This window comes from Micropterus dolomieu, linkage group LG20 (genome assembly GCF_021292245.1).
Source record: "Micropterus dolomieu isolate WLL.071019.BEF.003 ecotype Adirondacks linkage group LG20, ASM2129224v1, whole genome shotgun sequence".
Classification (NCBI taxonomy): Eukaryota; Metazoa; Chordata; class Actinopteri; order Centrarchiformes; family Centrarchidae; genus Micropterus; species Micropterus dolomieu.
In genome coordinates, this window is record NC_060169.1 from 35,898,817 (window position 1) to 35,912,195 (window position 13,379).

Sequence of the window (13,379 nt, forward strand, 5' to 3'; positions counted from 1 at the left end):
ACACAGATCTCTCCATCCCACAGACACACACGCACAACAACAGGAGAGAGTGTAGAACTTCACCATTATTTCTTTATTTACAAAACTAGGGTGTTAAAATTAGTTTGAAAATTACACAGTTTATGTATGGTGTACTACAAAGGGATTATTTCATACCATAGGTGAAATGACAAACATATAACACCTTTCACATTGCAACCACCTTTAGCTGAATGTGTGTCTGACCTGCTTTATTGTCTCTCTCTGCAGATGGGAGGAGACGGCGTGGACCAGCTGCTCTGCGTCCTGCGGCGTCGGTATACAGACTAGGAGTGTGTTTTGCATGCGTCTGTTGTCCGTCGATCAGCAGGATATTCTGACTGTTTCAGAGGACGAGTGCAAGGAATTCAAACCTGCCATCCTGCAACCCTGCAACCAGGTGAACTGTCCTCCAGCCTGGGAGACTGAACCTTGGCAGCAGGTATGGACTTTGTTTGTGTGTGCCTATTTATATGATGTGATTGTGTGTGTAATAAAAACTGATAAAACTCCTCCCTTCCTTACTCCATCCTCTTCCTCCTACCTTCAGTGCTCCCAGTCCTGTGGTGGGGGTATCCAGGTGCGGAAGGTCTACTGTAAGCAGCTCCTGTCCACAGGGGCCTATAGAAGGCTGGGAGACGAGGCCTGCCGGGGGGCCAAACCTACCACTAACAGAAGCTGCAGTAACATTGACTGTCTGCCCTACATGACAGGAGGAGAATGGAGAAAGGTGAGCAGAGAAATTAAAGAGATGATGGTGTGGGGCTGGAGGCTGCAAGCTTGAATGAAGGCCAGTGTTGTCAATATACTGTAGCTATATTTCCAAAGACACATATCTAATTTCAAATAAGGCCCGATTTAATTAATTCATAACAGCAACATTTGTGAACAAATTTTTTTAATGGAATCAAAGCGAAATGTGAATTACCTTGCGGGGGTGAAGTAGATATATATATATAAATATAAAATATAAATTTTACTTTCCAAAATATTTCTGGCATTAACCAATAGCAAACTGTCTTGACAGTGCTGACGTTTGGTGAAAAGGTTGGTTCCAAACTGTGTTGCATCATCTACATTTATATAATACTGCTCAGAGTATAAATTGCTCCTCAAGAGAGGTATGGTTTGCAGGTAGTTGCGAGACAATGGTACAAATAAATCTCTTCAATAAATTTATATATCACGGATGTGAAAGAAACCATGTTCTAATGACATAGTAAGGTTAGCTCCAGCACTGCTTACACTTCTAAGGGATCGTACATTTTGGATCAGGCCAGCTGCGTTGTCAAGGCCCGACACTCCCAGTGTAGAAGAATGCCCTGAGAGCCCTGCCACCCAGTTTGAATGAGACTCAGTTAGAACATTGGAAAGTCTTCTCTCCCGAGGGGCAGCTCTCTCTCTTTGTAATATTTAGCTTCACATAAAAAGAAAAAGGAAACGATTTCTTTAAATGGCTGCGGCATGCTGTGTGAAAAGGAAAAATAAATATAAAAACACACTTTAAAGTAGGCTTACTTTCATATTTTAAAAGTACAACAATATAAGGCTTTAGTGCTTCAGTCAGTCTCTGTTGTAGGATGTATCAGTATACAAGAGCATCTCTCTGTCACCCACAGCAAACATAAAAGTAGCCTATAAACAGTCTGCAGGATCTTCAACGAATGGTGATACCATTTTGCAAGAGAATTGATTGGTCTGTAGGCGGTGCTTTTATAGCATTGATTTCTTATCTCGAACATAACCTGCTCTGCAGTTACCTCGATAACTTCAAATCCTGCCTTGTGGTACAGGACCATACTTTTAACCTTCTAATGGAAATTTCGCAATATAGCAAAGTGCAATATCCAAATCGCAGGGCCTGCAATTTTTTGTTACATTTAAAGTGTGTCACAACATACCATTTTAAATGAAGCAATGTGGTGCCACAGAGATGCCCTGGTCTACATTCTCCACACGTAAGGGAACATGCCTGTTACAAACCCCAGCATAAATTGCATAATTTTCATAGTTTCTTCATTGAAAATAAAATGCAGAAATAATAATTCCCACTACCACCCTTACTCATGTTACAATATCTCTCAAATAATTTCAATATTAATACAAAAAATAACAGTAAGGATAATAAGTAATTATCCTTATAAGTAATAGAACTAAGTGTAATAACTGTAGTTGTGGTTGTGGAGCAGGAACATGGGGACAGTATGTGGCCCACAATAATAGATCAGGCCCAGGTCTCCCAGAATGGTTGATCCATATTCTACAGCTCCGAAGGTAGCATTACCTGCAAAAAGCAACAGAAACTGAGAGGAGAGAGAAGAGCAAGCACAAAACTACCGGAGAGGGAAGATGCTGTTAGTAACATGCATTAATGTGGTAAGAATGCATACAGCTGGAGAGGGAGAAGAGGAGAGAGGAGCATCATGGGAAGTCTCTAAGCAGTCTAGGCTTATAGCAACATAACTAAGGGATGGTTCAGGACTCACCCGAGCGAGCCCTCACTATAAGCTTTATCAAAGAAGAAAGTCTTGAACCTACTCTTAATTGTAAAGATGGTGTCTGCCTCCTGAACCCAAACTGGAACCTGGTTCCACAGGAGAGGAGCTTGATACCTGAATGCTCTGGCTCCCATTCTACTTTTGGAGATTTTAGGAATTACGAGTAACCCTGTAGTGCTCTGGGGGGTAATAGGGTACTATGAGCTCTTTAAGACATAAAAAGCAGTGAGGCCCATTAAGAGTTTGTTAGGTGAGCAGAAGGATTTTAAATTCTATTCTGGATTTCTCAGGGAGCCAGTGCAGAGAAGCTAAAATGGGAGAAATATGTTCTCTTTTCCTGGTTCTCGTCAGTACATGTGCCGCAGCATTCTGAATCAACTTTGGAGAATTGCAGTAATCCAGCCTAGAAGTAACAAATGTGCGGACTAGTTTTTCCACATAATTTTGAGAGAGGATGTTCATGATTTTTGCAATGTTAAGTAGGTGAGGCCCTGGAGGCCAGGGCTATGCCATCTAGAGTAGCTAAATCTTTAGATAATGTGTTTCGGAGGTGTTTGGGACCAAGCACAATAACTTCAGTTTTGTCTGAGTTTAATGTCGGAAAATTGCAGGTCATCCAGGATTTTGAGTCCTTAAGGCACACTTTAAGTTCAGCTATCTGATTTGTTTCATCTGGCTTGATCAGTAGATATAATATCATCTGCATAACAACAAATGTTTTTGGAGTGTTTTCTGATGATATTGCCTAAAGGATGCATAGGCTAGAATATGATTGGTCCAATCACAGAACCTTGTGGAACTCCATAACTAATTTAGGCATGCATTGTACAATTCAATGTTAACATGTCCACACTGAGATCAATATGATAAATAGGACTTAAACCAACTAAGTGCCGTTCCCTTAATACCAATTAAATGTTCCAGTCTCTGTAGTAGGATGTAATGGTCAATGGTGTTGAATGCAACTCTAAGATCTAACAAGAAAAGTACAGAGACAAGTCCTTTGTCTGATGCAATTAGAAGATAATTTGTCATTTTCACCAGTGCTGTCTCTGTGTTATGATGCACTCCTGAAATCAAATAATATATTGTTATGTAGAATGTCACACAACTGACTGGCGACTGCTTTCTCACGGATCGTAGAGAGAATGGCAAGGTTAGGTATAGATCTATAGTCTAACCAAGGTTTACAGAATTGTTCAACATAAATATTCTTTCCAACGATAGGGATGTTGGATTAGATTAGGTTCGTTTGTAATAAACATTCCTATCCATTTTACTCTGTAGTGCTCAGTGTCCTGCGGTTTGGGGATCCAGCATAGGGAGCCACTGTGTCGCCAGTTGACAGCCATGGGCCGCCAGGTGACATTGGCCAGGGAGCTGTGCTCAGGGTTGCCCTCCCCACCACTCGTACGAACCTGCCGCATGATGGCCTGTCCCAGTAAGAAAACACACAACACTCACAAACATATTCTGATACCTGTATGTACATGTAGTATATATGTACTGTACGTTTTGCATTTGAAAAACAGAACATGAATATAGAACTAAACAAATTCTGTCTGGGCCCCTGCGCTGTAATGACATGTAACGGTGCAAGTAGCGCATTCTCTAATGTGTGATTTTGTTTTTGCAGTCACTGACTGCAGAGACAGACCTGTAAATATTAATAGGACTACATGTTTTACACATGTTATTCGTGTGACTTTTTTGTGTACTTTTTAAATGCTGTTCCATTTGTTAGCTACCCTTAGCTTGTATTATAATTTCTAACAAGCCGGAGTCACGTGATGTGGTTGACGAGAATGGCCGCTTGAGGAAGTGCTGCACCCATCCCAGCATGATACATACTTTGAAATTTGACAAAGAGTCCATCTTTATGTGAGTTACCGTATGAAAAGTTGAAGTTGGCAACAATGCCAAATAATACCAGGGGCACCACTAATCCCCCGAGAACTGGCTCCGGTGGAACGAAGGCTAACGATGTGGCTAATGCTAGCCAAGCAAACCTGAAGAAACCGCAGCCTCATGACGAGCCCGGCGCTGATGAACCAGACGCTAGCACCATCCCCGGTAATGTAGCCAAGGAGTTTGCTAAACTCACCGCATTAATCCTGGAAAAGTCAGACGCCCACGACAAGAAGCTGGAGGCTATCTGGGTGACAACAAGTGCTAAAGACAGCAAACTAGCTGAAATTACAAACCGCATTTCTCAAGTCGAGAGCCGTTTGGGCTTCCTCGAGGAGGCTGATGAGAGACTGAAGGCGAACCCTCCAGCCACAGTTACAGAGGTGGAAGCCCTCCGCCAAAAGCTGGACAACATTGAGAATCGGGAGCAAATGAATAATTTATAGTTCATCGGGTTTCCTGAGGGCAGCGAGGACGGAGACACTAGGTCATTCCTCATCAAAATTTTACCGGAGATCCTGAACCTCGCCTTCCCCGGAGGACTGGAAATTGACAGAGCGCACAGGATTGGAGGATTGTGCAGGAGCTCAGGTCCGGAACATCCCTCGCCAGCAAGACCCATCATCAGCAGATTTCTCAGACTCCAAGACCGAAGCCGCATCTTGGAGGCTGCATGCAAGATGGGTAGTGTTACCTGGAAGGAGCATCGTATTATGGTCTTCGCCGACTATTCCAAGTAGGTTAATGAGAAGCACATAAAGTTCAACAAGTGTAAGAAGTTGCTCCATGAAAAACGCACAAGATTTTCTCTCGACTACCCCGCAGTGCTCACCGTGAGATCGGCGCAGGGCCCCCGCCGATTTGATGACCTTAAAAAAGCCCTGGCTTATATTCATTCCCTTGGATAACTTGTCATTACTGCGTTTTGGAGCAATGGTATTTAGCACCACTGTGTCACGGCCTTGAGTTGTGGGGGGCTGAGCCCTTTGCAGATTCTTTTTCTGTTGGTCTTCCATTGGCCCCGGAGTGTATGAGGGTAAAGATGGAAGTTCAAAATGTTCCGTTTTTGACTGTCAAACAGTCCTTTCTTTTTCTTCTTCTTTGTCTGAGCATAAGTGGGTAATATTACTGGAGGTTTACAGGCTTTATGGACTAATGGCGGATCATCTGAACAAGAGAGGACTCACCTGGAGGTTAGTAAAATCGCTATATTGTGCAAGGCATCACCGCTGCCATGTTCATGGTGTAAAGTGAGACTTTACTGGTGAGGCAGGCCAGGCCTTGTCCATACAATGTTCGCCCGTTATTCTGGTTTATGCATATGGGCGTCTTGGGTCACACAATCGGCTATTTTCTATATGCAGATTTCTGTTTAATGTGTAACTCATTGTCTACGTTTCAGATATCTTCCTCTTTGTTATTATAATGTTAATGGTTACGATCGTGTTGGGCAGGTAGGAGATTCTGGGCCTGATTCTGGGCAGGACAACAGGTGCGGGATGGGTGGGGCACAGTCATAGCGGCTTTAAGTTAGAGAGTCACGGACCAAACTGAGATTAGTGTTTGCGTCTGGCTTCTCAGATGCATTTTCGTTGCTTTTGTTATATGTTATATGTACGGTTGATGTTACGGGTGATAAATTTAATGTGTTTTTTGTCTCTTATTATTTAGTGATGTTACGCATAAATAAGTCATCTGGAAGGTAAAGCAAAACTTGTATAACACTCATATTACATTATTTCAGCTAGTAGTACAAAAGGGTTGAAGCTTATGAGCTGGAACGTCAGATGCCTCCACAACATAGTGAGGAAGAGGAAGGTATTAACTTTCATTAGATCTAAAAAAATGTGATGTGGTTTTTATGCAGGAGACCCACTTATTACCACAAGTATCTCAAAAGCTCCGGGCTGATTGGGTGGGCTTTGTAGCGGCAGCCTGTGGCAGTAGCAAGAGCAGAGGAGTGGCTACTCTAGTTAACAAGCGGCTTCAATTTAAATGCTTAAAAAGAGAGTGCAGATGAGGAAGGGAGAATGCTGTTGATGCTCTGTGAAATCCAGGGAAATAGTAGCGAATGTGTATGCTCCAAATAGAGACGATTCGGATTTTTTGGGCTACTTGTGAAGAAACTAAATGTTTTGGGAGACTATCCAATCGTCATCGGGGGTGATTTTAATGAGGTAATGGCCCCTATGTTAGACCGTAGCTCTCCATCGGCCCGCACCACTAGGGCACATGCAGTGCTCAAAGATATGTCCAAAGCATCTGGTTTAGTAGACATTTGGAGGCTACAAAACCCATCTTCGAGAGATTTTACATTCTTCTCTTCACCACATAGCTCGTTTTCCAGAATAGGTTTTTTTTGGTGTCCCACTCGCTGGTATCAGCTATGGGAGCGAGTGACATTGGTAATATAATTATTTCAGACCATAGTCCAATATTTCTCCATATTCTGTCCTTTAATAAGCCGGCTAGGTCAACTAGATGGAGACTAAACTCTAGCCTTCTATTAGATGAGACCTTTAAGGAATCTCTTAGATCACAAATCAACCTCTATATAGAGACCAATCTCCCAACGGCTCCATCAGCAGGGGTAGCTTGGGAGGCTTTGAAAGCCTTTTTGAGAGGCAGAATCAAACTTTAAAAAAAATATGTCCTCTGAAAATCTTACCAGGTTGACTAGACTAACATATGATTTTAATTCAGTCATGACCCAGAGGGCAGAATTCTCTCTGTTTCGGGCAAGGCAGAAATACTTTGAGGAGGGTGACAAGGCTGGTAGACTACTTGCCAGGTACATTAAACAAAAAGAAGCAATGAGTGCTATTCCTGCTATTAGGAGGGACAATGGGTCTGTCCTGACTGATCCCAAGGAGATTAATGCAGCTTTTAGAGACTTTTATGTAAAATTGTATACTTCAGAGTCGAAGGGGGACAGGGAAGAAATTAAGTCTTTTCTGTCGACTCTTGATCTGCCGGTGTTGTCAGGGGAATAGCTTGAGCGTCTTGAATAACCTGTTACTATTGAGGAGATAAGGGACGTTATTAAACACCTCCCTTCAGGTAAAGCACCAGGTTTAGATGGCTTTACTGCCGAGTTTTATAAAGCTTATGCTGAGGAACTTACACCATTACTCTTAGACACCTATAATGACAGTGGCTGACAACAACAGAAGACTTCTTGATATTATGTGGGCCACTCAGGATAACACGTCTTTCCCATGGCTGCTATCTCGTTGGACACCGAAAAGGCGTTTGATAGGGTGGAGCGGCATTATCTGTCTCCACCCTGGAATGTTTTGGCTTCGGCAAAAAGTTCATAGCTTGGATTAAGCTCATATACACTCACCCCTCAGCATCGGTGCTTACTAATGGTATCATCTCCCTCCTATTTGAACTGGAAAGAGGCACGAGGCAGGGAGACCCTCTCTCTCCTCTACTTTTTGCAGTTGCACTTGAACCGCTAGCGGTGGCTATATGTAAAGAACCTGCATTTCCAGGCATACAAATTGGTGACAGATGTCATAAATTGATGATGTATGCAGACGATATCCTTTTGTTTGTCACAGATCCTGAACATTCTCTTGCATCACTATTTAAAATTATTGACAAGTTCTCATCCATTTCGTGTTATAAAGACTGGACCAAATCTGAGGCTCTTCCTCTCACACCATATTGTCCCAAATCCCTCTTCCAGTCAGGCACTTTTGCCTGGCCTAAGAAAGGCATTAAATATCTTGGTTTAACATTCCCCCCCATATTGACAGATCTGATCAAAACAAATTTCGACCCCTACTGGACAAACTGCGGGTTGATTTAGAGCGGTGGTCTCCATTGTATCTCTCTATGTGGGGCCAGGCAAACATCATTAAAATAATTTGTGCTCCGAAATTCAACTACTTGCTACAGGCTATCCCAGTTCGAATTCCTTTGCGCTATTTCAAACAATTTGATCAAGTTTGTAATAAATTTTTATGGAATAATAAAAGCCCCAGGATGAACCTGCGTAAGCTGCAGAGGCCAGTGGACAAAGGAGGATTAGGTGTGCCCAACTTGGTCTTGCGTTTACCATTAGGCATATGGCATAATGGTCTTTACCCCCGGAGAGAGCCCCCCCGTGGTTCCACCTCGAAAGCGTGGTGTCCTCCCCTCTCACACCCATAGCTTACATCACAGCTAAATTAGCCCAACAGAATCAGTCACATCCCATTTTGTCCCACATTCAGTGGGTCTGGAAGAGAGTAGCTAAGATCTTTAAATTTGATCCGTATCTGCACCAGGATGCCGGGATCTGGCAAAATCCCAAGCTCTGTATAAATAAATCTCCCTTCCTTTGGGAGCTCTTGTTGCAAAAAGAGATTAGGGTGCTCGGAGACTTGTACCATGATGGGACATTAAAATCCTTTGAGGCACTTAGACAGGAATTTGACTTACCACATAATCAACAATGGAAGTATTTTCACTTAAGACACCTCCTGGTGCAGTTCTTCGGCTCCCCTTCAGTAGTTCCTCCGAGCGGTGACATGTTGGAGAAGAACAATTTATGGGCGCTGCCATGAAGCCTCTACCTACTACGTTATGATCCTTGCAGCCTCGGACTCTAATATAATGTCCCTTAAAATGACATGGGAAACTGACTTAAAGGTGTCATTGACAGATGCAGAATGGGGCGGAATTCTTACAAATGGAAAAAAATGTCAAGGGAACTGCGAACGCGTCTTATCCAATTCAAAATACTGAATAGAATCTATTGGACACCATCCAGGCTGCATAAGGTTGGTTTGGTTGATAACTCGGAATGCTGGAGGTGTCGGGACAAAAATGGTAGTTGCCCCAAATTCAGGCATTTTGCTCTTCCCTTCATACAATCGTAGAGAAAATCGTCGACCAGAATATCCCGTTCACCCCTAGTCTGTTTATTTTGGGGGACCCCTCTGCATTAAGTAACCTGACCCCTCCACTCTCTAACTGGACCCAGACTGTCCTCATGCTAGGCCGGAAACTTTTGGTCAAAGAATGGAAAGCCCCCTCTGCACCAGCATTGGATTTTGTGGCACGCCGCTCTGGGTCAGCTGGCTGCCCTAGAACGACTGTCCTATAGGTTGCTTGATAAAGTGGAGGACTACAACTTGAAATGGGGGAAGTATCTTTCGTACACCTTGGAGGTTTAACGGCGTTCCGGCTCAAAAACCATAGCATTTATCTAGAAAACATGACTGATGGATACATTTTGATAGAATAAGGTACCTACATTTAGGCGAGGATACAACTCAAGGGCTAGGTGCATCACTGTCCTTCAGTTTTTTTTGTTTTCTTTCATCTTCTATAATGTATTTATAGTTTACTTTTTGTCTATTCATTCTTCAGATGGATATGGAAATGTTCGGAAAAAACAATAAATTGTTAATCATAAAAAATAATTTCTATCAAGCCTAAAACATTATGGGTCCCCACGTTGCACTGTTCTACAAAATGCACAATGACCACATCTTTCAAATTTCATGAAGTGTTCTCTCGTTCAAACTCACCACCACCACAAAAACTCTCTGCATTTTGCACGTTTTGTCAAAACAGTTAAATTTATTTTCAAAACATAACACAAAATTTACTTTAAAAAAATGCACAAACACCATAAGTCACTGTGATATTCCTGCATCCCCACTCAATATTGAAAGTATTAGTTTGGCTCAGTCTTTCAGTCTGATAGTCACAGATAGTGTTCGCTGCAGCTTACCGACCAGCCAGACGGCGCGGTCGCTGACAATTTAAAGTTTAACATAAGAAACTCAAAAATAAAAAACTCTTGAACACCGACCATTCGGGAATGTTCCCAAATTCTAGTCAAGAAGTGCTAACTAAGGGTAAAACTTGTTAAATAGCCTAGATGGGGTCCAGGACACAGGTTGATGGCTTAGATGACAAAATTACTGAAGTTAGTTGGTAAAGATCGATGGGAGAAAGCAGTCTTAAGTATATATCAGGTTTTACAGCTGTTCCTGAGTTGAATTTTGTATCTAATAGTTAGAAGCTCATGAAGTTATTACTTCTGAGGATTAGAGGAAAACATGGCTCAATAGAGCTGTGACTCTCTGTCAGCCTGGCTACAGTGCTGAAATGAAACCTCTTTTAATGATGAGTAATGGGCTGCTCTGGCATTACGCATGGCATTCCTAAATGTTTTTAGTCTAGCCTGTAATTTGTCTAACTTATTTTCCTTAAGTCAACCAAGTTGACTCATTGTGTTTTACATTAGAACAACTAATGAACAAATTATTAAGTATCAGTTCAGATGACCCAAAATTTCAATGAAACCTCATAGTTTTATGTTGAAACAATTTAAAAAAATAACACCCTCTCACTTTTCTTATTTATTACAGAGTACATGAAAGAGATGAGACCCAAAGACAACCAGAAGGTTCAAGTCCAAGTCAAGCAGCTAGTGAGACGTCCAGCAAAGGCCAGAGGCTATATGGAGGGGGTTAAACAGTGTCCGCTGCTCATGGGTGTACACCACATCTACATCCAGACCCGCAAGGAGAAACGCCTCTACCTGACTGTCGGCGGCCACGCCTACCTCCTACCCAACACCTCCCTAGTCATCAGGTGCCCCGTCAGAAGGTTCCCTAAAGCCTACATCCGCTGGCTCAAAGACGGGCATCCCCTGTCCAGCTCCAAACACCTGGGTGTAACTAGATCTGGCTCTCTGAAGATCCACTTTCTGGGGGCAGAGGACATTGGGGTGTACAAGTGTGTTGCTGGACCCGCCTCAGACATCTTCACCCTCCAGCTGATAGGTAGTGACAGTAGCAGTAGGTCAACTGGCAGACCATCTACTGCCAGTCCTAGTCCTACATTGGAGGAGATGCTGCCTGTTTGCGAAAGGCACTACTCAAATCTGGACTTGTTCTGGCCTGGAGTAAGTGTGTCTCTGCTGCCCCCTGGTGTCCAGGAGGCCTCCCTGCAGCCACGGGTTGAGGAGAGACTGATCAATATCACCCTGCAGGCTGACAGAGGTGAGATCAAGCAGGAGGAGGCCTCAGAACTCCTCTCCTCATTGTTGACCCACATGTCTGCAGCCCAGCTCTGGACCAGGACTACAGAGGGGAGAGGAAAAGCTAAAGGTAATTATAACCCCAGCTGCCTTTGCTGTGAAGTGTGTGATTGACTTTGAAGCTGTTGTAAAAGACATTGAGAAGCTCTTCTTATTCTCTGTTAAACCCATTCTTTATTCCACCACCCTTTCTGAGTAGTTCATGTAATTAATGTATACAGAGATCATTCTTTATGTCATTAAGTGCATAAGTGTTAAACTTGTACTTTATTATTTTCCTGTAAGATGCTAGTACGCTGGCTAGTATAGCCTTTTGAAGAATATTTCCTATCATTTTAGATAAAAGATGTTCATAAGTGATTTATAATAATAAAGAAAATAATTTATATAACACTTAGCAAAACAAGATAGTACAAATACAAGTTAAAAAACAAATTCATAAGCATACGTGAGAAAAAATCTAAAACTGCCTATCAAATCATATATACAAACATAGATAATGTAAGTTTTGAGCATATTAATCATTCTCTGAAACAGGATTCTCCAGTATGTAATAAAAGTAAACAGCGATGGCATGATAAAAAACAATATATAAAAACAATGATAATCAAAAATAATAAATTTATACTAATAATAAATATTTTTAAATAATAATCATTTTCAAAAAAATACTGGAGATTTTCAAGCTGAGGACTGCCATTCCAGATTGTGGATTTCCCAAATTGTTTTCTATATCAAGGTACCACACAGTGTATCGCACCATTTATTTACATGCCAAGTTTGCATGGAGTCATTTTAGGACCATAGACTGTATGAAAGTGGACGTAATCATCGTGATGTCACCCGTTGGTTTGTGGACTGCCATTTTCAAGCCTCGAGTTTGGGTGATAGGGCGCCGCCATGTTGATTTTTTGCAGCCAGGAAGTGACCATATTTGGACGAGACAGTGGAGCTAACGGCCATTTGTGGAGCTAGTTAGCTTGTTTAGCTAGGTGCATCTGCAATTCACGTTAACTGTCATTTGGGGCTGACAATTTTGTCTAGCAAACAACAGGCTTAAACCAGCAACTCCTAAATCGCTTTTTTAACGGCGCTGGTTAAATTTACACAGTGCCATGGGTACCAGTCACTCTAGCCTGATTGACAGGTCGCCATGGTAACGACTTGCCAATCATAGATAATCCCGCCCTAAAGCATCCTCTGCTTTATGATCTATTTTCCTCTAAATGGGACCATAATTTACTAAATGAACATCATGCTGTGTTGAAGAAGACCTGAAAGTAGTGATTGAGACCATAAACTCATCAGGAAAGTGTTTACTGAGGTGCAGCCAAAAATTGTTAAAACCCACAGCATTTAATTTTGATTCTAGTTGACATTATAAAGATACCAAATATTGTTTGGGGGTATGTGTATAACATGATGCACAAGACATTTATCATCAAAGCATCTATATATATATATATGTGTGTGTGTGTGTGTATATGTGTATATGTATATACAGTGAGGAAAATAAGTATTTGAACACCCTGCTATTTTGCAAGTTCTCCCACTTAGAAATCATGGAGGGGTCTGAAATTGTCATCGTAGGTGCATGTCCACTGTGAGAGACATAATCTAAAAAAATAAAATCCAGAAATCACAATGTATGATTTTTTAACTACTTATTTGTATGATACAGCTGCAAATAAGTATTTGAACACCTGAGAAATCAATGTTAATATTTGGTACAGTAGCCTTTGTTTGCAATTACAGAGGTCAAACGTTTCCTGTAGTTTTTCACCAGGTTTGCACACACTGCAGGAGGGATTTTGGCCCACTCCTCCACACAGATCTTCTCTAGATCAGTCAGGTTTCTGGGCTGTCGCTGAGAAACACGGAGTTTGAGCTCCCTCCAAAGATTCTCT

At 42.0% G+C, this 13,379-nt stretch overlaps 1 protein-coding gene across 1 annotated transcript in view; it reads left to right on the forward strand.

The window, feature by feature from the left end:
• Window positions 1–12,247: 12,247 nt before the first annotated feature.
• Window positions 12,248–13,379, forward strand: part of LOC123959290 (ADAMTS-like protein 3) — a 12,959-nt gene continuing 11,827 nt past the window's right edge. The window contains exon 1 of the mRNA XM_046033244.1: window positions 12,248–12,321. Within this exon, the coding sequence (XP_045889200.1) occupies window positions 12,285–12,321 (37 nt within the window). The 5' untranslated portion in view covers window positions 12,248–12,284. The remainder of the gene's footprint in view (window positions 12,322–13,379) is intronic.